This window comes from Oryctolagus cuniculus, chromosome 12, assembly GCF_051225735.1.
Source record: "Oryctolagus cuniculus isolate XC-2025 breed Fujian yellow rabbit chromosome 12, ASM5122573v1, whole genome shotgun sequence".
Classification (NCBI taxonomy): Eukaryota; Metazoa; Chordata; class Mammalia; order Lagomorpha; family Leporidae; genus Oryctolagus; species Oryctolagus cuniculus.
The window spans coordinates 83,488,739-83,510,516 of record NC_142878.1 but is presented as its reverse complement, the minus strand read 5'-3'; the positions used below and the strand labels follow the sequence as shown (position 1 = coordinate 83,510,516).

General features: G+C 38.9%; 1 protein-coding gene and 1 long non-coding RNA gene across 10 annotated transcripts in view; one reads left to right on the top strand and one right to left on the bottom strand.

Annotated features, from left to right (window-relative positions):
- The window catches only part of LOC149123132 (uncharacterized), a 74,162-nt gene extending 69,053 nt beyond the window's left edge, over positions 1–5,109 (bottom strand). Inside the window, exon 1 of one of the 5 annotated variants that reach the window (XR_016218222.1) lies at positions 4,744–5,109. This is a non-coding gene — a long non-coding RNA (uncharacterized LOC149123132). The remainder of the gene's footprint in view (positions 1–4,743) is intronic. The other 4 variants (XR_016218221.1, XR_016218220.1, XR_016218224.1 and 1 more) reach the window with 4 other exon arrangements.
- A 634-nt stretch (positions 5,110–5,743) lies between these two features.
- ICE2 (interactor of little elongation complex ELL subunit 2) overlaps positions 5,744–21,778 on the top strand; it is a 42,346-nt gene continuing 26,311 nt past the window's right edge. Inside the window, exons 1-9 of one of the 5 annotated variants that reach the window (XM_008268941.5) lie at positions 5,744–5,909; positions 6,766–6,887; positions 8,971–9,075; positions 17,285–17,386; positions 18,193–18,312; positions 18,874–19,011; positions 19,591–19,704; positions 19,870–20,029; positions 20,884–21,065. In XM_008268941.5, the coding sequence (XP_008267163.1) occupies positions 18,196–18,312; positions 18,874–19,011; positions 19,591–19,704; positions 19,870–20,029; positions 20,884–21,065 (711 nt within the window). In that variant the 5' untranslated portion in view covers positions 5,744–5,909; positions 6,766–6,887; positions 8,971–9,075; positions 17,285–17,386; positions 18,193–18,195. Of the gene's footprint in view, positions 5,910–5,959; positions 6,101–6,765; positions 6,888–8,970; positions 9,076–17,124; positions 17,387–18,192; positions 18,313–18,873; positions 19,012–19,590; positions 19,705–19,869; positions 20,030–20,883; positions 21,066–21,778 lie in introns of those variants that run through there. The other 4 variants (XM_008268940.5, XM_070054302.2, XM_002718197.6 and 1 more) reach the window with 4 other exon arrangements.

Below are 21,778 nucleotides of genomic sequence, written 5' to 3'. Positions count from 1 at the left end.
CAGACAAGGACACAACAAAAGAGAACAACAGATGATGAACATAGATGCAAAAATCTTCTGAAACACTTGCAAACCAAATCCAGCAGCACATGAAAACCATTATTCACACGATCAGAAGGGATTCCTCCCAACTAGCAAGGCAAAGGATGGCTGGCTCACGATGTACAAATCAATATACATAGCAGGCGCCGCGGCTCACTAGGCTAATCCTCCGCCTTGCAGCGCCAGCACACCGGTTTCTAGTCCCAGTCGGGGCACTGGATTCTGTCCTAGTTGCCCCTCTTCCAGGCCAGCTCTCTGCTGTGGCCAGGGAGTACAGTGGAGGATGGCCCGAGTACTTGGGCCCTACACCCCATGGGAGACCAGGATAAATACCTGGCTCCTGCCATCGGATCAGCGCAGTACGCCGGCCGCAGCGCGCTGGCCGGGGCGGCCATTGGAGGGTGAACCAACGGCAAAGGAAGACCTTTCTCTCTGTCTCTCTCTCTCACTGTCCACTCTGCCTGTCAAAAAAAAAAAAAATCAATACACGTGATACACATCACCAGAATGAAGAACAAAGGTCGTATGCTCATCAACAGATGCAGAGGAGGCATCTGACAAATCCAACACCCCCTCATATACAAAAAAAAATAATCTGAACAAACTAGGAATAAAAGGATTGTATCTCAACATATTGATGGCCATATGTAAGAAGCTAACACACCGAACAAGGAAAGGCTGAAAGCTTTTCTTCAAGACAAAACACCTGCTTTCACCACTTTTATTCAATATAGTACTAGCAAACCCAGTCACAGCAAACAAGCAAGAGAAAGGAAGGAAGTCAATTGTGACTGTTTGCAAAAGACATTATCTTTTTTTTTTTTTTAATTTTTTGGACAGGCAGAGTTAGACAGTGAGAGAGAGACAGAGAGAAAGGGCTTCCTTCCGTTGGTTTACCCCACAAATGGCCACTATGTGCGGAGCTACACCGATCTGAAGCCAGAAGCCAGGTGCTTCCTCTTGGTCTCCCATGTGGATGCAGGGCCCAAGCACTTGGGCCATCCTCCACTGCCCTCCCGGGCCACAGCAGAGAGCTGCGGAGCAACCAGGACTAGAACCCGGCACGCATATGGATTAACCTAGTGCGCTACCGCGCCGGCCCCACAACATTATCTTATATAGAAAACTTCAAAAGATTCCAACCCCTCAAAAAAAAAAAAAAACTATTTGAATTAATGAACTCAGCAAAGCTGCAGGTTATAAAGTAAACATGCAGGGGTTGGCCCTGTGGCCTATCGAGTTAAGCCAACACCTGTGACACAGGCATCCCGTATGGTGCCACTTTGTGTCCTGGCTGCTTCACTTCCTATCTAGCTCCTTACTAATGCAGATGGGAGAGTAGTGGAGGATGGCCCAAGTCCTTGGGCCCCTGCACTCATGTCGGAGATCTACATGAAGCTCCTGACTTTGTCCTGGCCCAGCCTTGGCTGTTGCAGCCATTCTTTTCTCTTCCTCTCTCCCCATAACTCTGCCTTTCATATTAAAAAAAAAAAAAAAGATGAAAGAAATTGAAGAGGACACAAAGAAATGAAGATACTCTGCTGATGGCCTGAAATAATTAATATCATTAAAATGCCCATGCAACACAAATTTATAGACTCAATATAATCTCTATCAAAATGCCAATGACATTTTCAGAGAACTAGAAAATACAGTACGAACATGTGTGTGATGCCACAAAATAGCACTGAATAGTCAAAACAATCTTGAGCAGAAGAAAGTAGGAGGCATTCAAAACACCATCTAGCTTTAAAGTACATTACAAAACTAAAATAATTAAAGCAGCATGGTACTTGCGTAAAAACATAGACCAATAGAACAGAACATACACCCTAGAAATAAACTCACATTTTTCCCCAACTGATCTTTGACGAAGGTGCTAAGAACAAGCTTTCAAAAAAGACAGTCTTTTCAACAAATCAGCCTGAGAAAACTGAGTATCTGCAAGCAAAGGAATGAAACTAGACTGTGTACAAAACACAATTCAAAATGGACTCAAGACCTCAGACTTTGATGCTCTTGGGAAAAGATGGCAAAAACTTCACAACATTGGAGTGGGCAAGGATTTTTTGCAATCAGACCATAAGAGCACAGACAATGAAAGCAAAAAAAAAAAAAAAAAAAATGCAACTTGATTGAACTGAAGAGCTTCAGCACAGTAAACAGAGTAAAAAAGCAACCTACAAAATCGCAGATATTTGCAAGCTATAAATTTTATAAGGGGTTAACAACCAGTATATGGAACCCAATTAACTCAACAGCAACAAAAGGCAGACAACATGCACAAGTTATACACATGACACGGGGTTAATAACCACAATACATACGGAACTCAATCAACTCAACAGCAATAAAACAGACAATTTTAAAGTGGGCAGATTTCTTAAAATATAATTTTATATATGTATTTCAGAGACAGAGCTGTCCAGTCTGCTGATTCACTTCTCAAATGCCTGCAACAGCTGGGATTGGTCCACACAGAAGCCAGGAGGAGCTCAATACAGGTTTTCAGGTTTCCTATCTTGGGTGGCAGGGACCCAACCACTTAAGCTATCACCTGCTGCAAGGTGTGCATTAGCAGAAACCTGGAATTGGGAAAACTGAGGCTCAAACCCAGGAACTCCAAAATAGGAAAACGGGACATGAGTGTCCCAAATGGTCTCTTAACCCACTGGCCCAAATACCTGCCCCAAGCAGATTTAAACAGACATTTCTCAAAGGAATACATACTAATGGCTGATATGAGCATTAAAAAATGCTCAACATCACTCAGAGAAATGCAAATCCAATCCACAATAAGGTATCATCTCACTCCAGTTAGATTGAGAATTATCAAGAAGGCAAAAGATAACAAGTGTTGATAAGTATGTAGGAAAAAAAGGGAGCTCCTTTATATTGTTGATGGGAATGTTAGTACAGCCATTGTGATAAATAGTATTGAGTTTTTTTCAACAAACTAAAAATATAACTACTGTATGATCCAAAAATTGCACCACTGGAAAATTCCACCCAAGGGAAATGAAATCACTCTTTCTGTATCTCTGCACTCCTGTGTTTATGATAGCACTCTTCACAATAGCCAAGAAATACAAACAGCCTAAGTGTGTACCAACTGATGAATGGATAAGGAACGTATGGTACATAGATACCCAAAGGAATAGTAACCAACCATAAAATGGATGAAATGCTCACTACAACAACACGGACCCAAGTAGGGGCCACTATGGTAAGTGAAATAAGCCAAGCACACTAAGACAAACACTGCATGATTTTATTTGTATGTAGCAGCTTAAAAAGTTGATCTCACTGAAGGGTAGAGGAGGGTGATTACTAGAGTTTGGGAAGAGTGGGGGGATGGGGAAACACTGATCAATGGACACTAAGAGTTACATAGTAGTAAGAATTCTGGGGTCCTTTGGCAAAGTAGCAGAACTATATACATGGATCGTGTACTGTGTATTACTCTTAAAACTAAGATTTTGAATGTCTTTACCATAAAGAAATGTTAAATGTTAAAAATATAATGAAAAACAAACTGAGCTAAAAAAAAAAAAAAAACCTCCCTTTGCCTCAACATCTCTGCGTGTGCTCATAATTTACTAAGGCATTCTATGCCCACTGCAGTGCTCAGGTATTCCCAAATAAGCATCATTGTTCTTAGAAGAGGCTCTTTCTCCCCCTTCTCTTGCCCTGCCCTGCTTCCTCCATTTTGAAGACTCCTCTGTGCCTCTGCATCGCCCTCCGCCCCATGGCTGTGCTCTCAGGCTGGCTTCGCATGAAGTCTGCAGCCTTCCAAAGATCACGTGGCACACTTCTCAAAGCTTTTCCTGCTTGGCACTTCCTATTCTAAGAACTCTACCTTTCTGCTCCCTCACTCCCACAGTTCTACTAGCCATCACCACATCAGAGGCTTTCCTTTGAAATCTTGGTACAAGCCTCATGACTCCCTATTGCTTACATTTTGCGCACCTGTGAAAACCAGCCTCATGGGATGCCCAGGTGCAGCCGCCAGCACTAGCTACACCTGGATCCACCTGAACCATGACTGCAACTCACAAGGGCTTCATTGCCCGGGCTCACTTTTACCTCCACTCATCTCCTTAGCACAAGAGTTTTCCACCTGACTTTCTTGTCCCAAACAGACTTGTTCTTCCTGCCTTCTCTCGCTAAGCTACTAATTTTCTGCATGTTTTCCATTCTGTTTCTGATTCTCAGTGTAAAACTTCACCACCACCACCACCCATGCTGCAGCCCAAATTCTTTGCCACCTTGAGATTTCCTCCACCAAACTGAACTAGTTCACCATCTTTAAGTTCAGCCTCCACAGATTCTCAGGACAAGGACACAGGAAAGCCAGGTTCTTTGCCCCAGTGCAGCAAAGGCACTCCACCTCCCAATAGAACTCTCATTGCCACCTGAAACCTCACCAACATCCCCTTGACCGTCCGTCCACTTTTCCACCAGCACTCTGCTGTTGGGAGCCCTGACCCAACAGCCTCTACTGCGAGACATAGCCATAGAACGTTGAACCTTGCCAGCTCCCCCAAACTCTTCCAATCTTTTCTAGGAAACCAATTCCAAAAGCTGCACCCCATTTCCATATATATAGTAATGATTCCACTCCTTGGTACCAATTTCCCGTCTGAACTTTCGCCACTGTAATAAGCCACGAAGGAAGGAAGGAAGTTTGTTTTGGCTCACGGTTTTGGATGTTCGCCGTTCAAGACGGAGTAGCGTCCATCACTTCAGCCACCTGGTCGGCTCAGAGGACAGTGGTAGAGCTTGTGAAGAGGGAGCCAGGAAGCAGAGTGCAAGACAGGGGGCGGGCGGCCCGGCGGGCCCACCCCACTCGGGCTTTTACAACCAATGCCCTCCGGAGAACCGTCTTCCAAGGTCATACCCCCATTATCTAAGTACCACCCACTGAGCCTGCCGCCTCTATAGAGTAATTGGATTGTTTGCAAGCTCTCTCAACAGCAAGTGGGCCTATGAGGGAACCGCAAAACTAATATCCAAGCCATAGCACCGTCAAAGCACACACCCAAGCTCCTCAAATGAGCCCACCTGGCAACTGCCTGATCTGTTATCTCATGTAAAGTATTCTATAATGTCTTTAATTATTCAAACCTGCTTTGTACCTCCTGCACTAGTAACTTCTCTCTCTCTTGCCTATCTTTTATTTAATTCAAAAGTCTTACATTCCCAGAGGTAAAAAGCCGGAGCAAAAGCCATACTCAGGTTTCGTCCATGTGTAAGCTTCAGTGTTGTTTTAGCTTCGTGGTAACAAACCAGTGTGAAAAAGTGGTCACGAGTGGAAACTGACATCTAACATGGGGCGGGCAGTGGAGTGGAGGGGAAGATGCACTTAAATAGGCTTTATTATGGGCCAGGAACTGTGCTTAGCACAGCCTCATCCCATATTTCTTTTATTCCTTTTCAAAACACTACAAGGTAGTTGCTCATCTGCACTTTCCAAATGAGGGGTCGGAGTTCAGGAAATTAAGAAACTTGTCTAAGTGTCCTGCCAAGCCTTTATGGGTCCTTCCAATTTATCCAGCCCGACTCAAACGTTGCGGACTCGGACAACAAGCCAGCACCCTACCCCTTTCCGCCGCGAAACCACACCACGCCCTTCGCAGCCGGAGCCACTCAGAGCTCGCACGGCGGGCAGCAGGACGTCCCCTACAAGACGCGCAGGCCCCGCCCGCTGCGACTCTGCCGACGTCATCACGCAGGGCCGAGGCGGCGCGGCCTCGTCCTTTAAATGCCGCCTTCTCGGGGAGCGCGCGCGACAGTGAGAAGCCTGGGGTGGGAGCGTGTGTGCAGTGGGGTCTGCGGCCGAGGCCTGAGCCGCCGCGGACCATGAGGTGGGCGGAAAGGCTGCCTTGTAGCCAACAGGCGGAAGGGAGGGCGCTGTTTAGTGGGCGGGCGCGCTGGTGGGGAGCGGGAGGAGGGAACATGGCCGCCCCCTGGGCCGGGCGGGGCGCCTCCGTTCCCGGCTGGGGCGCGGCTCTTCCCCCAGTTTTGTTCGCCCCTTGACTTTACCTCCTAAGAACTTGTGAGTCTTTTTTCGTTCTCTTTCTGTCGGCGGTTGGTTTGGCCTTCATCGACTCCCCAGCCCCACTTTGGATCGGAATGTGAGAGGGCCATGAAGTGGGAGCGGCTCAGGCCCGTCCAGAGCCGAGAGGCAGCCTGCAGAATGTGGCTGTTAGTTTCTCACCGGCCACTTTATCGGTGCCCCGGGGTGACCAAGGGAAGCACCGAGCACGGGGAGGTCAAGTCCGAGTGAGCCTGTCAAATGTCATTCAAGTTGCAAGTCCCGCAAATGTGAATCGGGATCTTGCAAGGGCCTAGGATCCTGCCCTATCTCACCCCTTCCCACCTGCCCCAAAAAGTGTATAGCTGGGGAAACGGAAGTGAAATTTACTTTGGCAGTGAAGGGTTGGGGAGCGACTGAGTTAAGATACACGGGATCCAGGCGTGAAGTCACCATCTGCTTGGGCCCTTAATTCCTCATCAGATATCCTAAGAGTGAGACTCCTGGCTTAAGTTAGGTGGAGAAGAGCTCATCCTCCGTCATAGCTGTTCAGTTAGAAAGAACCTGGAAGTATTTATCTGTGAGAGCAGGTGATAGGGAGAAGTTTCTCTACACTGGAGTTCACAGCACGTGGCCTAGCCTATCGCTTGCTTTTGATCCTGACCTTTTGTTTTTCTTGAGTGTAGATCTGGAGGGATTTCTGCCTCTTTTGGAGCTTTGGCTGTGAGCTGACTTGTGGGCTAGAAGTGAAGCGGAAATCTATAAAGATGAGCTCCAACATGACCATGAGCGAACCAATACTGAACTGGTGAGTTGTCTCTCCTGGTAGGCCGCTGAAGAGGCTGGGAGTGGGGCTGATGGTTGGCATGGGAAGCAGAAGATACAAGTTCAGGGTCTCAGAATTTATTCTCACCTTCACCTACTGAACACTATTGAATTACTGCTGACTGCACTTCCTCTACTGACATTCATCACTCAAAATTACCATTAGGTTGATTGGGCTCCTGTGAAGGAGAGATGGTGGAACTTTCTTAAGCCCAAAAACCTTGCCCATTTCCCTACAAGTAATCAAAAGGTCCTTATTAAGAGAAGACGTCGTGTTTTTTTTGTTGTTGTTATATTAGAATTTTTAGCAAATGATAATATAAATGCATAGACTATTTTAAAAGTGAGAATTTTGCAAATGGAGAACCACATGAAGCAGTGCAATGATTCTGTAGACATCCAACTAATACATGTTGCTGCTGTGGATCATTGTAGCACAAACTGAGCCAGCCAAGGAGGATATGAAGGTCACACAGATTATTCAGACAGCACGTGACTCAAAGAATATTAAATCAGAAGGTTCAGTAAGTATTCATTTAATGCAAATGATGTTCTCATCTCCAAGGAGCTCAAACTCCTTCAGGCCCTTTGATTTTGTTGATACACAGAAACCTTTGAATTTAGACAGATCTCACACAGAACCATGCCAGGTAATAAGAAACTCTGCCCTGGTACATATCAAATAAGATATTCTAGTTTTGCCATTAATACCTTAATCAGAGATTTTTTGGATAAATGCCATTAAAAGCAAGAAATGTGTTTAGAAGAGATATGTTAGAATTCCCTGCTTAGGGAATGGGACAACCAAAACTTGCCACTTGTTTAGATTGTTCTGTTGTAGGTTTTAAGAGGTGTGTGTGGGCCGGCACCGCGGCTCAGTAGGCTAATCCTCCGTCTGCGGCGCCGGCACACCAGGTTCTAGTCCCGGTCGGGGCGCCGGATTCTGTCCCGGTTGCCCCTCTTCCAGGCCAGCTCTCTGCTGTGGCCAGGGAGTACAGTGGAGGATGGCCCAAGTCCTTGGGCCCTGCACCCCAAGGGGAGACCAGGATAAGTACCTGGCTCCTGCTATTGGATCAGCACGGTGCGCCGGCCACAGCGCGCCGGCCACAGCAGCTATTGGAGGGTGAACCAACGGCAAAGGAAGACCTTTCTCTCTCTCTTTCACTGTCCACTCTGCCTGTCAAAAAAAAAAAAAAAAAAAAAAAAGAGGTGTGTGTGTCTGTGTTCCATGCCAGTGCTGTAGAGAACGTGTTCAGAGGCAAGGCATTGTCAAACTAAATGTGGTCTAGGACATTTGCACAGCATAATAGCCCTTGAAACTATCCATTTACTACAGAATCCAGCTTATCCTTGTCTTTCCAAGGATTACTGGCTGTCATTATTTTTATTGTTTTAATTCCTTGGCAGCCAGCGTTTCTTTGGAATGCTTACTAAATGGAAAGTATTGACTACAATGTGTTCATCTCTAACTTAATTATGTTACACAAAATCATATCTAGAGTTGGTTTTAGCAGAAATGAACAAAGAGTCATATATTACCATAGAGGTAGTTTGGACAAAGGGGTGCCATTTGTCTCCTTTGCCGTGTTAACAAAAATAGGTAGGACAGTTGTTGTATCTTTTAGCCTGACACAGTAGTGCATGAAAAAAAGACATTAAGTAGCAACCAGACATTTTAACATGCCTCAGAGCCAGGGGTGAGCCCTGTCCCCTAAACTCTTGATTGTGCTTAAGGCTGTTGTTTCTTTAACACTTAAGTTTCTCTGACATGTATTTAATTGAATAAATTATTTACTTATACAGAAAGCAAGATTGATAGTTGCAACTGGATAAATAGTTGCAAACTGGATAATTTCATAATGAGCCTAGGCTTAAAGCTGTTGAAGAAGTAAAACATCTAAGTTCATAAACCTGATACATGAAATTAAACATATAAAGAGGTGAATTAAAAGGTAAAGGGTGTAGAGAGCATGTATTTATAAATTACAGTTGTGTGATTGTAATTCTTAGTCTAATGTGAGATTTTGAATTTGTCAAATTTGCAAGTAAATTACTTTGTTTCCCAGGGACGATTCCCCAAAAAATGGCCTAAAGACGTTTTTCTCTCGGGAAAATTACAAAGATCATTCGATGGCTCCAAGTTTGAAAGAACTATGTATCTTGTCTAGCAGGTAATATGTTTGTTTATTTGGTTATTCTATATTTAATTACTGTTGTCCTGACCGTTGAAGTTTCATATCTCTCTTTACTATTAAACATTCAAATTATAGAAATATAAAAATTTAAAAATAGAAATTTTGGTATTTTTCAGACTTTACACATGAATGTTTATGCATACACAAAATGGATTCATTCTGTAAAACTGTTGTGCACTTTGCTTTTCAAATTTAAAACAATATTTTGTGTATCTTTTATGCCCCTTCATATAGCTCAGTCTTTTTTTTTTTTTTTTTTTTTTTTTTTTAGAGACTTTATTTTTTTGTAAATCAGAATTACAGAGAAGGAAAGAGAGATATCTTCCATCCGCTGTTCATTCCCCAAAGAGCCACAGTGGCTAGGTAGGGCTGGATCAGACTAAAGCCAGGAGCCAAAAGCTTCATCTGGGTCTTCTATGTGGGTGCAGAGGCCCAGATACCTGGTACATCCTCTTGTGCTTTCTCAGGCACACATTAGCAGGGAGCTGGATTGGAAGTGGAGCAGCCAGGGGACTCAAACTGGCACCCATATGGGATGCCAGTGCTGTAGACAGCAGCTTAACCCACTGTGCCACAGCACTGGCCCCATAGCTCAGTCTTAATGGTTTCCTGTTCATTATGTAAATGAACTTTTTATTTTTTTAAAGATTTATTTGAGAGGTAGAGTTACAGACAATGAGAGGAAGAGACAGAGAGCAAGGTCTTCCTTCCATTGGTTCGCTCCCCAAATGGCCGCAACGGCCGGAGCTGCGCCAATTCAAACCCGGAAGCTTCCTCCCATTCTCCCATGTGGGTACAGGGACCCAAGGACTTGGGCCATCTTCCACTGCTTTCCCAGGCCACAGCAGAGAGCTGGGTTGGAAGAGGAGCAGCCACGACTAGAACCAGCATCCATGTGGGATCCCGGTGCCGCAGGCGGAGGATTAACCTGTTGCGCCACGGCGCTGGCCTCATGTAGATGAACTTTTAATTCATTTAGCTAGTCCTGTGTTATAAAATATGTTCTTTATTTTTATTCTATTTATAAACAATATGTTGATGAATTTCTGTAGAATCAATAAGAATTGAATCACTTGGTCAGATGATATGTACATTTTATATTTTAGTAAATATTTCCAAATTACCAAAGGTTTTTATTTTTTTCCTCTGGTATGAAAAAGAATATTTTCAATTCTCACTGTACACCTGCCTCTAGCAGCTCTTTTTTTTCTTTCTTTCTTTTTTTTTTTTTTTTTTTTTTTTTGTTATTGCCTTTATTTTTTTATGTTAGAAAAACTAAAATGAATTTAATTCTGGCCACAGAGATAGAGTCACTTATTCATACCAGCCATATGGTATATTTCTTCCTAAGCCAATGTTCTTTTTTTTTTTTTTTTTTTTAACTTTTATTTAATGAATATAAATTTCCAAAGTACGGCTTATGGATTACAATGGCTTCCCCCCCATACCGTCCCTCCCACCCGCAACCCTCCCCTTTCCCACTCCCTCTCCCCTTCCATTCACATCAAGATTCATTTTCGATTCTCTTAATATCTCTTAATATACAGAAGATCAGTTTAGTGTACATTGAGTAAAGATTTCAACAGTTTGCTCCCACATAGAAACATAAAGTGAAAAATAATAGATGATTTTTTAAATGATGATGAAATCAGATCAGACCTATTGTCATGTTTAATCCCAGTGAGAGTCAAGTTGGGAATTGATAATTTCTTTTTTCTTTTCTTTTCTTTTTTTTTTTTTTTTTTTTCAGAAGATCAGTTTAGTATACATTAAGTAAAGATTTCAACAGTTTGCACCCACATAGAAACACAAAGTGAAATATACTGTTTGAGTTCTCATTATAGCATTAAATCTCAATGTACAGCACATTAAGGACAGAGATCCTACATGAGGAGTAAGTGCACAGTGACTCTTGTTGTTGACTTTACAAATTGACACTCCTGTCTATGGCATCAGTAATCTCCCTATGCACCAGTCATGAGTTTCCAAGGCTATGGAAGCCTTTTGAGTTCTCCGACTCTTATCTTGTTTAGACAAGGTCATAGTCAAAGTGGAGGTTCTCTCCTCCCTTCAGAGAAAGGTACCTCCTTCTTTGAAGACCTGTTCTTTCCACTGGGATCTCACTCACAGAGATCTTTCATTTAGGTCTTTTTTTTCTTTTTTCTAGCAGCTCTTTTCTTTCTGATTGTTTCTACTCTATTGTTGAATCTGAAACCAAGTAATTGAGTTTACTAGAAAGACATGTAAATACCCCAAATGAGGAGTAACAAGCTCCCCAAGAAAGTTCAACATTTAGTTTTTATTTTTTTAATTTATTTAAGGCAGAGTTATAGAGAAGCAGAGGCACAGAGACAGAGAGGGAAAGAGAGAGTCTTTCATCCGGTGGTTCACTCCCCAATTGGCTGCATTGGTTGGAGCTGAGCCAATCCGTAGCCAGGAGCATCTTCTGGGTCTCCCACGTGGGTGCAAGAGCCCAAGGACTTAGGCCATCCTTTACTGCTTTCCCAGGCCATAGCAGAGAGCTGGATCAGAAGTAGAGCAGCCAGGACTTGAACTGGTGTCCACATGGAATACCAACAGCACAGGTGGCGGCTTTACCTGCTATGCCACAGCGCTGGCCCCTCAACATTTACTTTTATCCTCCTGTTTTACAGCGGTGGATCTCCCCATATTTTCTTGCCATCCTAGTATCCTTTCTCTCAGTCACCCCCTTAATTCCAATGCCTTTGTTCTTCCCATTTTCAGTCATCTTGATTCATATTTTAATTTGCTCACTTTTTTTTCCTGTTTAAATCATTTCTGGACCCCTCATTCCCTCCTAGTTATTTTCTTACTACTTATTTGTACTCGAGACTTCTTTAAAAGACTTGTATAAAAGTCTTGTATATGCTTGCTGAAGGAAAATAAGAAGCAAAACGTTTATAAGACCTTGCAAAAAGAAGAAAAAGAACTGTAGAAAACAGTTAACAGGATAGCACCAGTAAGTTCTTCTCTGTCAGTAATTACTTTAAATGTACATGGATTAAACTGCCCAATCAAAAGATGGCTGGGATTGAAAAAACAAACCTTTGATTCACTGCATATCTGCTGCACTTTTTTTCCTTGAACATCCTACTCACATTTCCCTGGCATCCACCACATCTTCTCACTGTCATCAGTAAACTCGCTCCTGTAGAGGTAGTCCACTTTCCCAGTTTCCTGGTTTCTGTGTTAGGTTTCAGACTCTTACGCCATCTTCCTCTTCAGGCTTCCCCCTCTGGCTGATAATCAGACTTCCTTTAGCTTTTAAAATAAGTACTGATTTGGCACTCTCAACCCAGCCTTTTGAATCTGAACCCATGAGGAACAAGGATATATCTGTGAAACCAACTCAGCTTGGAATAAATGAATGTGATATACCTTAATATGAGTATTCCCTCCCTTTTATTCCACCATGAACACAAGCTTTATATAGTAGTCTGTATTATATTCTCTTTCCCAATGTATATTGGTGTTCTTTCCATATTAGTATATATAAATTGACATTTTTATAGTGGTATCATGATCTATTGTTGGATGTATATAATTTTATTAACCTTGATTGACATTTATTTTATTTCTATTCCTTTACTGTTATAAACAGTGAGCATACTTTTTATATGTGTATTACTAGAATAAATTATTACAAGTAGAGGGTATATGTATATTTATTTTGATAAATAGTGCCAGATTGTCATGAAGAACATTAAAGAAATAAGTGCTTTGAGAATTTCAGAAGCAACTTTCTTCTTGCATAGTGCAGTTATAGCATCTGCTAATGTCAGCTGTGAAATATTAGAACAGTAAGATCACCTTATGTATGCATCTGGATTTTTTTTTTAAGTATTTCTGTTAAATTGTATTATTTCTTGGGGAAAACTAATTTCTTAAAACTTACCAGGTAAATTAAAAATTACCTTTGTCTATTTGAATCAAAGAATTCCTACCAATTTTATTGCCTTGATATTCTGATAACATATCTTAACCTTTTTTAAAAAACCTAGCAGTATTTTTGAACTTTTATCTCAGCCTTCATGTTTCAGGCAAAAAATTTCTGATATAAGTCTTTCTTCTACCACTGCTTAATTATTTTAGTGGGGTTTTTTTTCAAGTCTGTTCAACATACACTGGGTGTGGGTTTGGCTTGGTCTTGTACGAGGATATATTGCTGGCGGTTGGGTATACTGAACTCCTACAATCTTTTCTGTTTTTAGAATACGAATTCTTCTGTTTAGGTTTCTGTTTAGCACAAAGTAACATACTAGCTTAATTTGCCTTTTAGTATAGTAAAAATAAAGATACAAGTCATGTTTCTAGTCTCTTAACCTAACCTTACATTTTACTAAATATTGTTATAGTAAAAACTGGATTTTCAAGCTCTATTATTAATTTACAAATGTTTTATAGACAGAAAAACCAGAAAGAATGCAGAATATGTAGTATCACTAATTTTATATGTTTTGTGTTTTCTAACATATTGGCCTAATAGTGTTACCTTTAGTTTTACTGTTTTCAGCATATGAAATATTTGTTCAGCCCTTCTCCTGTCACAAAGTGTTCATTTTTAATTTTCATGTGAAATGCATTCTGTTTTGATTATCTGTGCTCCATAAAGAATTGTAAAATGAAAGGACTACTGGGATAATGTGTTTACATATGAATAATATAGAAAGTTAACATGGTATTATTTTTCTGTAATGCATCAAAAAGAAATTATGTTCCTTATAGAATATTTAGAAAATCTGCCTAAGAATAAAGGAGAAAACTTACGAAGCCTGCAAGCTTTTCGTGTAGAAATAGCCAGTGTAAACATTTTTAATTTTAAAACATTTTAATTTTAAAAAATAAATATAGGATTTGCAGGTATTTATAACTGAGTTTTAATCCAATAATGGGTTGGGAGAGGGAATAGCTTCAAGTAGAAAACAGTAAAGTTTTTACATGTTTAATACCAAAAAGTAAATCAGACTCAGTAGATACAAGAAGACTTGAAAAGGAAGCCAGAAGCACAATTTTCAGATAGTGCTTTTTAAAGAAGCTGTGTACCAAACCAGTAGGCTTTAAATAGGAAACTCAAAGTTTTAGATTCTGCCTGTTTTTTCACGGAAACTTGAAGTAAAAAAGCAGACTGTGTAGTTGACAAAATGAAGGGGGAAAACTTCAAACCATCAACTGAAATAAAACATAATGCCATAACTGTGGATAGAGAAGCCCTGTCAGAGACTCGGGCTTTGCACCCTGATGAAGATTTTGACAGGACTGCACACAGAAATGATCTTGATGTGCTGCCATTTCATTCTTTGCTGAATGTAGCCAATTTAAACTGCTAGAATTTTTTGACATTCCTACTCTGGCATATCTGAGTCAGCATCTTGTTGCTGCAGCAGCTTAATTAAATTTGCCAGTTTGTGCCACGAGGACAGACATGTTCTCATATTCAGAGAGACAGCTGTGAAGCAGTATTGTTAAGAGTTGAGGACACAATACCGTTAGGTTTGAATAGCTCTCATGACATTTTCTAGTGAGAAATCAATTTGCTGTAATACATTTCTCCCAAGATCAGCAGTTAATATTCATTTTGTTAACCTAAAATGTGCTTATTTTTATACAGTTATTGGAGAAACTTTAGTAGCTAAGTATGTCTTCCTTCACCTATATTATTTTCAGAGTCAGTCTAAGCATCCTAACTTCCTAAATTCTTTTCCCATTAACTAATCATTTCTCTTGATTTTTCATCTGTAGCTTAGCTCTAAGAGTTATCTTGATTATTTTGCTTTATTTGGGTGGGGGGCTATATCTTTTCTCAAATAAGGCTCTCATCTTTGAGAATTTTCACCGTATTTATTCTAGTATCATAAAGTTGACTTAAAGTGGAGACTTAACTTGCTGTTTGTCTAGATACAAATCAATGTTAGTAATTCTCAATCATTTTAGGCCAGAGTTCTCCCACCTTTTATAACAAATATTTAAAAGAAATAAGATATTTAATTGAATATTCTGAAATGACTTTAATAGATAATTATTGCATAGTTTTTAAATAATATCCTAAATGTGAAAAGGAAAATAATAGATTGCCTTTTTTTTTTTTTTTTTTTTTTTAGTATTTAGTTATTTGAAAGGCAGGAAGAAAAGGACAGACAAGGAAGAGAAGGAGAGCCAGAGGGAGATAGCTTGATTTTTCATTTGCAAGTTTGTTCCCCAAATGGCGACAACAACTGGACTGGGTCAGGCCCAAGCCAGGAGCAAGAAATTCTATTTGGCTTTCCCACATGGGTGGCAGGAGCCTAAGTACTTGGGCCACCATCCACTGCCTTCCCAGGCAGATTAACAAAAGCTGGATCAGTAGCCGATCACCCCAGACTTGAACCGGCACTCTGATTCACATGAGGGTGTCATGAGTGGCAACTTGACACACTGCACCACAACATCCAGCCCAATAAAGTTATATTTAAGAGAAATATTTCAGAAAGCAAAGAAAAAGAAAAGAGAATAAAATGCAGTTAGGGTAAGTAGTAACTATAGATTTGTTTATATATGATAAGAGAAAGCCTAAAAGCACCTGTAAGAGTTTACAAAACAGTATTACACATTATAGACAGCTAGTTTTCTTCACCTTTAAGAATTTTAGCCTCCTTCACCTCTCTCCACCTCTTTTGTGACAACCCAGATGCACTGGGCTTCCAAAATACTCTAAGGAAATTAATTTAACATTTATGATTAAGAACTTCTGCTCTGGATTTCCACCCACTCCACCTCCACCTTACTTTGTCCCTCTTAATCCCTGATCATGATATCTTGAGGATTATTCTCAGTCACCTATTTGGTGTGTTCAGTCTGGACACCTAAGATCTCTACAGTCACATTTTATTGATGTATGTATGTATTTTTTCTTCTCTATTCACTTGTGTGAGCCACTTGATCTTACTAGTTCCTGGAGAACAGAAATTTTCTTGTGCCTAGTGTTGGTTGTGTCTCCAGTATCTAGCATAGGCTGGGACATGATCATCACTTATGTTGATGAATAGAAGAATAAAGACAATCCATAATGTCTGTCTTTCTCATTACTTTTCCTTCCTTTGTGGACTTTTGCTTAATTTAGAGCCAAGTCATAGGAACAGCTTCTGAGGTGGAAATTTGACTTGTAAAGGATAAGAAAATATAGTGTTTTGATGGCCTTCTAAATCCTGATAATGAAAATGTGGGTTACAATAAATGACTAGCAAGAATGTAGAGACAAATAATGATACAAGATAAGAAATTTGCAGTCTTGTATTGATTGGAGTGGTAAGGTGACTTTTTTTGTTTTAAACCATGGGTAACATTTCACAAACATATGATAACCGATTCCTGACCACAATTCTTTTGGTGTAGTTCATTATAAATATGCCAGGTTTTTTCTTTTGCATCCTTAAAAAGAAAAGACTTAGTCATATATGTGAATGATAGAGGATTGTATAACTTTTCTATAACCACTACTTATGCCATAAAATATGGCATATAATGTTGGAATTTTCCTTTTAATTTTTAAGGTACATAGAGGAGACCAGGAAATTTGTTAACTTCAAGTTGTAACCCCATTACATCCTATTCTTACTAACTTTTGTTCACCATATTAACTGATAAATCTTATTGAAGAATGTAATTAATAAAATACTGACATTGTAATAAAATGTAAACACAAAAATACCTGGTATATAATTGGCAAAAATGATTTTCCCCTCTTCAGTAAGTGGAATAAACTTCCAAACAGAAAAACTAGTCTAAGAAGTATGCCTCTTCCTCTTTATCAGGTAACTGAAGGAAAGTTTACAGTGTGATCCTGCCTTGCAAAATACGTTAATCTACACTAAATGGTTAAACATTGAAGTGCAGGTGGCAGAGTTAGGTAATAAGCCAGAATATACTCTGTTAATCACGCATATTCTCCCTGATTGAGAATCATGAAGTTCCATGATAGTAATCTTCATGTGAAAAGCACATATTTGTAAATTGTATTTCTTTTTCCAGACGTGTAGGAGAAAATTTGAATGCCTCAGCAAGTTCTGTAGAAAATGAGCCGGCAGTTAGTTCAGCAACTCAAGCAAAGGAAAAAGTTAAAACCACAGTTGGAATGGTTCTTCTTCCAAAACCAAGAGTTCCTTATCCTCGTTTCTCTCGTTTCTCACAGAGAGAGCAGAGGAGTTATGTGGACTTGTTGGTTAAATACGCAAATATTCCTCCAAATTCCAAAGCTGTTGGAATAAATAAAAGTGACTACTTGCAGTACCTGGTATGTATTTTTTCCTTCAGCTTTAGTAAAAAATATTAAAAATTGGCCAGGAAATACTTTTACATTGTTTGTGTCTATTATGTACTGTCAAATTTACAAAAATGGGGAATGTAAGTTTAGTTGACAAAACATTGATTCTTTAAGTCTCTCGTAGGTTCTGTTATACTTCAGGTGTTTTACTCTACTTCTGAGCATGTCTCATTCCAGTTGATCTTAAGTTCTAGCTGTAGATCAAATTGCTACATCAAAGACTGCCTGTTTTTAAAGCTTTGATCTGGGGTTACACATAAGTAAACTGTTCTGCAGAAGTTTAAACCAATTTATTTGTACCACTCTTACATGAAAGTTTTTTTTTTTTAATTCTCTTTGGTAATACTGAACATTACATTTTTTGTCTCAATTTGATTTGGTGAAAGTGGTGATTTACCTTAATTTAATTTACATTGATCACTAATGTAAGTAAGCATTTTCCATGTGTCTGTAAGCCATTTTTCTTTGTTTTACAACTTGCCTGTTCATATCATTTGCTCAGTTATCCAATGGATTTTTTATTAAAACTTAGAAAATATATTTTTTAATTCTTAAGCATGTTATACAGTATTAGTCATTTACTTTTCTATTTTTCTGGTTTTAGTAACAAATTTATCATTCTAATAGAATTTTCATTAACTTTTTCTCTGGTTTCTGCTTTGAATTTGGTTGGTTAATCCTTCTGTAATTCCAAATTATTAGAGCAGTGATTGAGAAGTTACTTTTACTTAACAAAACTTTTTATTCCAAGACATGTCTACTTTTTTAAAAATCAGGATATGAAAAAACATGTGAGTGAAGAAGTTACTGAATTCCTAAAGTTTTTGCAGAATTCTGCAAAGAAATGTGCACAGGATTATAATATGCTTTCTGATGATGCCCGTCACTTTACTGAGGTAAAAAAAAAAAAAGTCATATATACATAGCCTGCCAACTGATAGGCAGTAGTAGCATTCTAAAATGTGTGATTGCTTGGCCAAAGTTTATAGAACTCAAAATTAGCAATTTAGAAATCAAGTTTTATATATGTTTTACTCATCATTTATATTTTAGATTGTGGATTATAATGACCACTAAGTCATTGTGCTTGGAAATATTTATAGAATATTAAATTTATTCTTATCACTCATGTAATTTTTAAGGCAATAGTGTTAATTTTCATGTGGCTTTATTTCTTTGTCAGTTTTTTAAATAACATGGAAAAATATCTTTAACTTTAATTTTAATGACTGCTAATTTTAGTATTACATATCAGTATTTTAAGAAATGAGATTAAAAATCATGAAAAATAAAAAATTAAAGCAAATAAGTAATGTACAATATATGTGGATTATTAGAAACTTGATTAATGATATGAGGCTAATTTTTGCAATGAATAGTCTCATATAACTGAGATTTTTGTTGCATTATTTCAGTAGTATTGTATGAATGTATTTTTCTTAATTCTTATTTCCTAGCAAATTTTAAGAGCTTGCATTGAACAAGTGAAAAAGTATCCAGAGCTTTATACCCTCCATGAAGTTACCAGCTTAATGGGGTTCTTCCCATTCAGTATAGAAATGGGGTTGAAGTTAGAAAAAACTCTTCTTGTGTTGGTAAGGTTTATCATAAAAAAACTATGTTTTTTTTTATCTAAGACATCTATATTTCATGTAGATTTTTTATTATGTTTATATTTTGGATATTGATAAATTTTTAAGTATGCACTGTAAATCCCTTATTTTATGAATAAAAATGTTTATTATTTTAAAAAATACCACTACTAACTTTATTTTTTGCTTATCTTTTCTTCCTGTCTTCCTTAATACTGCTGAATACAAACAAAATGCCCTTCTTCTTTTAAGGGAATTTAGGTGCATACATTAAAAATAGGTATGGAGAAGATACTTAAGAGTACCTGTTCACATGTATACTTAATAAAAGGGGACGATAGAATTTAAAGTACAGGGGAAATTCCATGAAACCCTTCTCTTGGAGCCTTTTTTCCAACAAACGTGGGTGGTCATTGTCGAGCAAAAACATCAGTGTCTTGGCTTAAACAAGTTCTAAATTTGACATTTGCATTTGGTAGTGTGATGAATTTCAAGTTAAGAGTTTCCTATGGTGAAAGATAGTTTTCTTTGGAAAAGAAAAATATCAGAATGTTGGCAATAAATATTTCATTTCTTATCCAGGGCAGTGTAAAATATGTGAAAACAGTATTTCCCTCCATGCCTGCAAAGTTGCAGCTCTCAAAAGATGATCCTACGATTCAAACACCAGAACAAACAGCCGAAGCTATGCATTATGTAAGTACCAAGGTGGTTTTGGGTCTTTCTAAATAATCTGTCCCTCACAAAATATTTGTAATCTGACTTTCTAAAATCTTCTTCCTTTCTTCCTTTTTTTCATTGCTTTATGAAAGAAATTTTCAGTAAGTATAGTCACATAACAAGTTATATGTTGTTTTTCAGGATATTAGTAAAGATCCAAATGCGGAGAAACTTGTTGCAAGATACCAACCTCAGATAGCTTTAACGAGTCGATCATTGTTTACTTTATTAAATAACCATGGACCGGACTACAAGGAGCAATGGGAAATTCCAGTGTGTATTCAAGTTATACCTGTTGCAGGTTTGTGATTTGCTCTGGCTAGATAATGCTTTCAAAAGAGAGGTGTGAATCATTCCATTTCAACTATCTAAACCTACATGTCCACTTGTCAGAAATAAAAATATGTTTTCATTTAAGGAAGTTGTAACTTTGGAATTTATCCTCAGTGGAATTTTTTTCATATATAAAACTATAAAATTGACACTTTTCCCATCTGTAGCAACGTTGAGGGGGAGAGGTAGAGAGGTTAGTACAACTCACAGTGGCTAGAAATACAGGAAATGACGAGGTTCTTCTTTTGACTGAAATAAAGAAGAGTGCAGTACTTTATTAGCAACCTCAAATGAATTGAGGTTCCAGGACTTAATTACTTGTCTGTTACGGAATTAAGGGAGGCCTATGGTTAGAAGCAATGGGATTATATTTCTTTATGGTAAAGTTAATATTTGCACATTAATTTCTCCATATAAAACATCCCCCTTACTGTTTTGGCTCATATTTAGTAATTTTTTTAATCTTTCAGAATTAATGTTATTTGTAACAACATAAGTATAATGAATGAAAGACTGTCTAATGAAACAAAACTACAGATTTGAATTAAATATAAAATATTTTCTGTGGTAAAAATTAATAGTAAAATGTGAAATACTTTTTAAGTCTTATTAGAAAGAAAACATGTTTCTCTTGCCAGTTAGATTCTCTTGCTCTTGGGTCTTTCAGGGACTTTAAAATTTTCTTGTCCAAAGGTGGCAAATATATGAGACATGTGCTACTACTGTTCCTTGTTTCTTTGTTTTGTGACCCTTCTGTCAAATATTCTGTTTTATTTTTTTAATGTAACTGTAGATATTGATCACCCATTCTTCTGTTTTAAGGGTCAAAACCAGTTAAAGTAATTTATATCAATTCACCACTTCCCCGAAAGAAAATGACAATGAGAGAGAGAAATCAAATGTTCCATGAAGTTCCATTAAAATGCATGATGTCCAAAAACACATCTGTTCCAGTCTCTGCAGTATTTATGGACAAACCTGAAGAGTATATATCTGAAATAGACGTATGTAATCGTTTTCTTTTCCTTAGGGAAATGTGCTTGTTTATCCTTTAGAAGCACAAAGTTTTATTGCAAGTTTCTAAACCTAGTAGTTGAAAGTAGAGGCTTTGTTGAATTCCAAGGGGCAGCTGTTTGGCTTAGCAATTAAGACGCCCAATTCCATGTTAGAGTGTCTGGATTTGAATCTGTGCTCTGTTCCGGATTCCAGCTTCCTGCTAACGCACACCCTGGGAGGCAGAGAACATGTTAACTCAAGTAGTTGGATCTGTGACACGTACGAGGGAGATCTGGATTGAGTTCCTGGCTCCAGTTTTGATCCGGCCCAGTCCCAGCTCTTGTGGGTATTTGGGGAGTTCTCTGTCTCTGCCTCTCAAAAATAAATAAATGAATTGAATTCCAAATCCAGCTAGACTTTAAACAACTAATTTAACTTTCCTAGGCCTCAGTGTTCTCTTTTTATAAAAGTGGAGCCAGCATTGTGGTACAGTGGGTTAAGCCACCACTTGCAATGCCAGCATTCCATATCTGATAGCCGCTTCCAATCCATGCCCCCTGCTTATGTGCCTGGAAAGGTAGAGGAAGATGGCCCAAGTGCTTAGGCCTCTGCCATCCACATGGGAGATCCAAATGGAGTTCTGAGCTCCTTACTTCAGCCTGGCCCAGCCCTACCCTCAGCTGTTGTGGCCATTTGAAAAGTGAACCAGCAGATGGAAGAC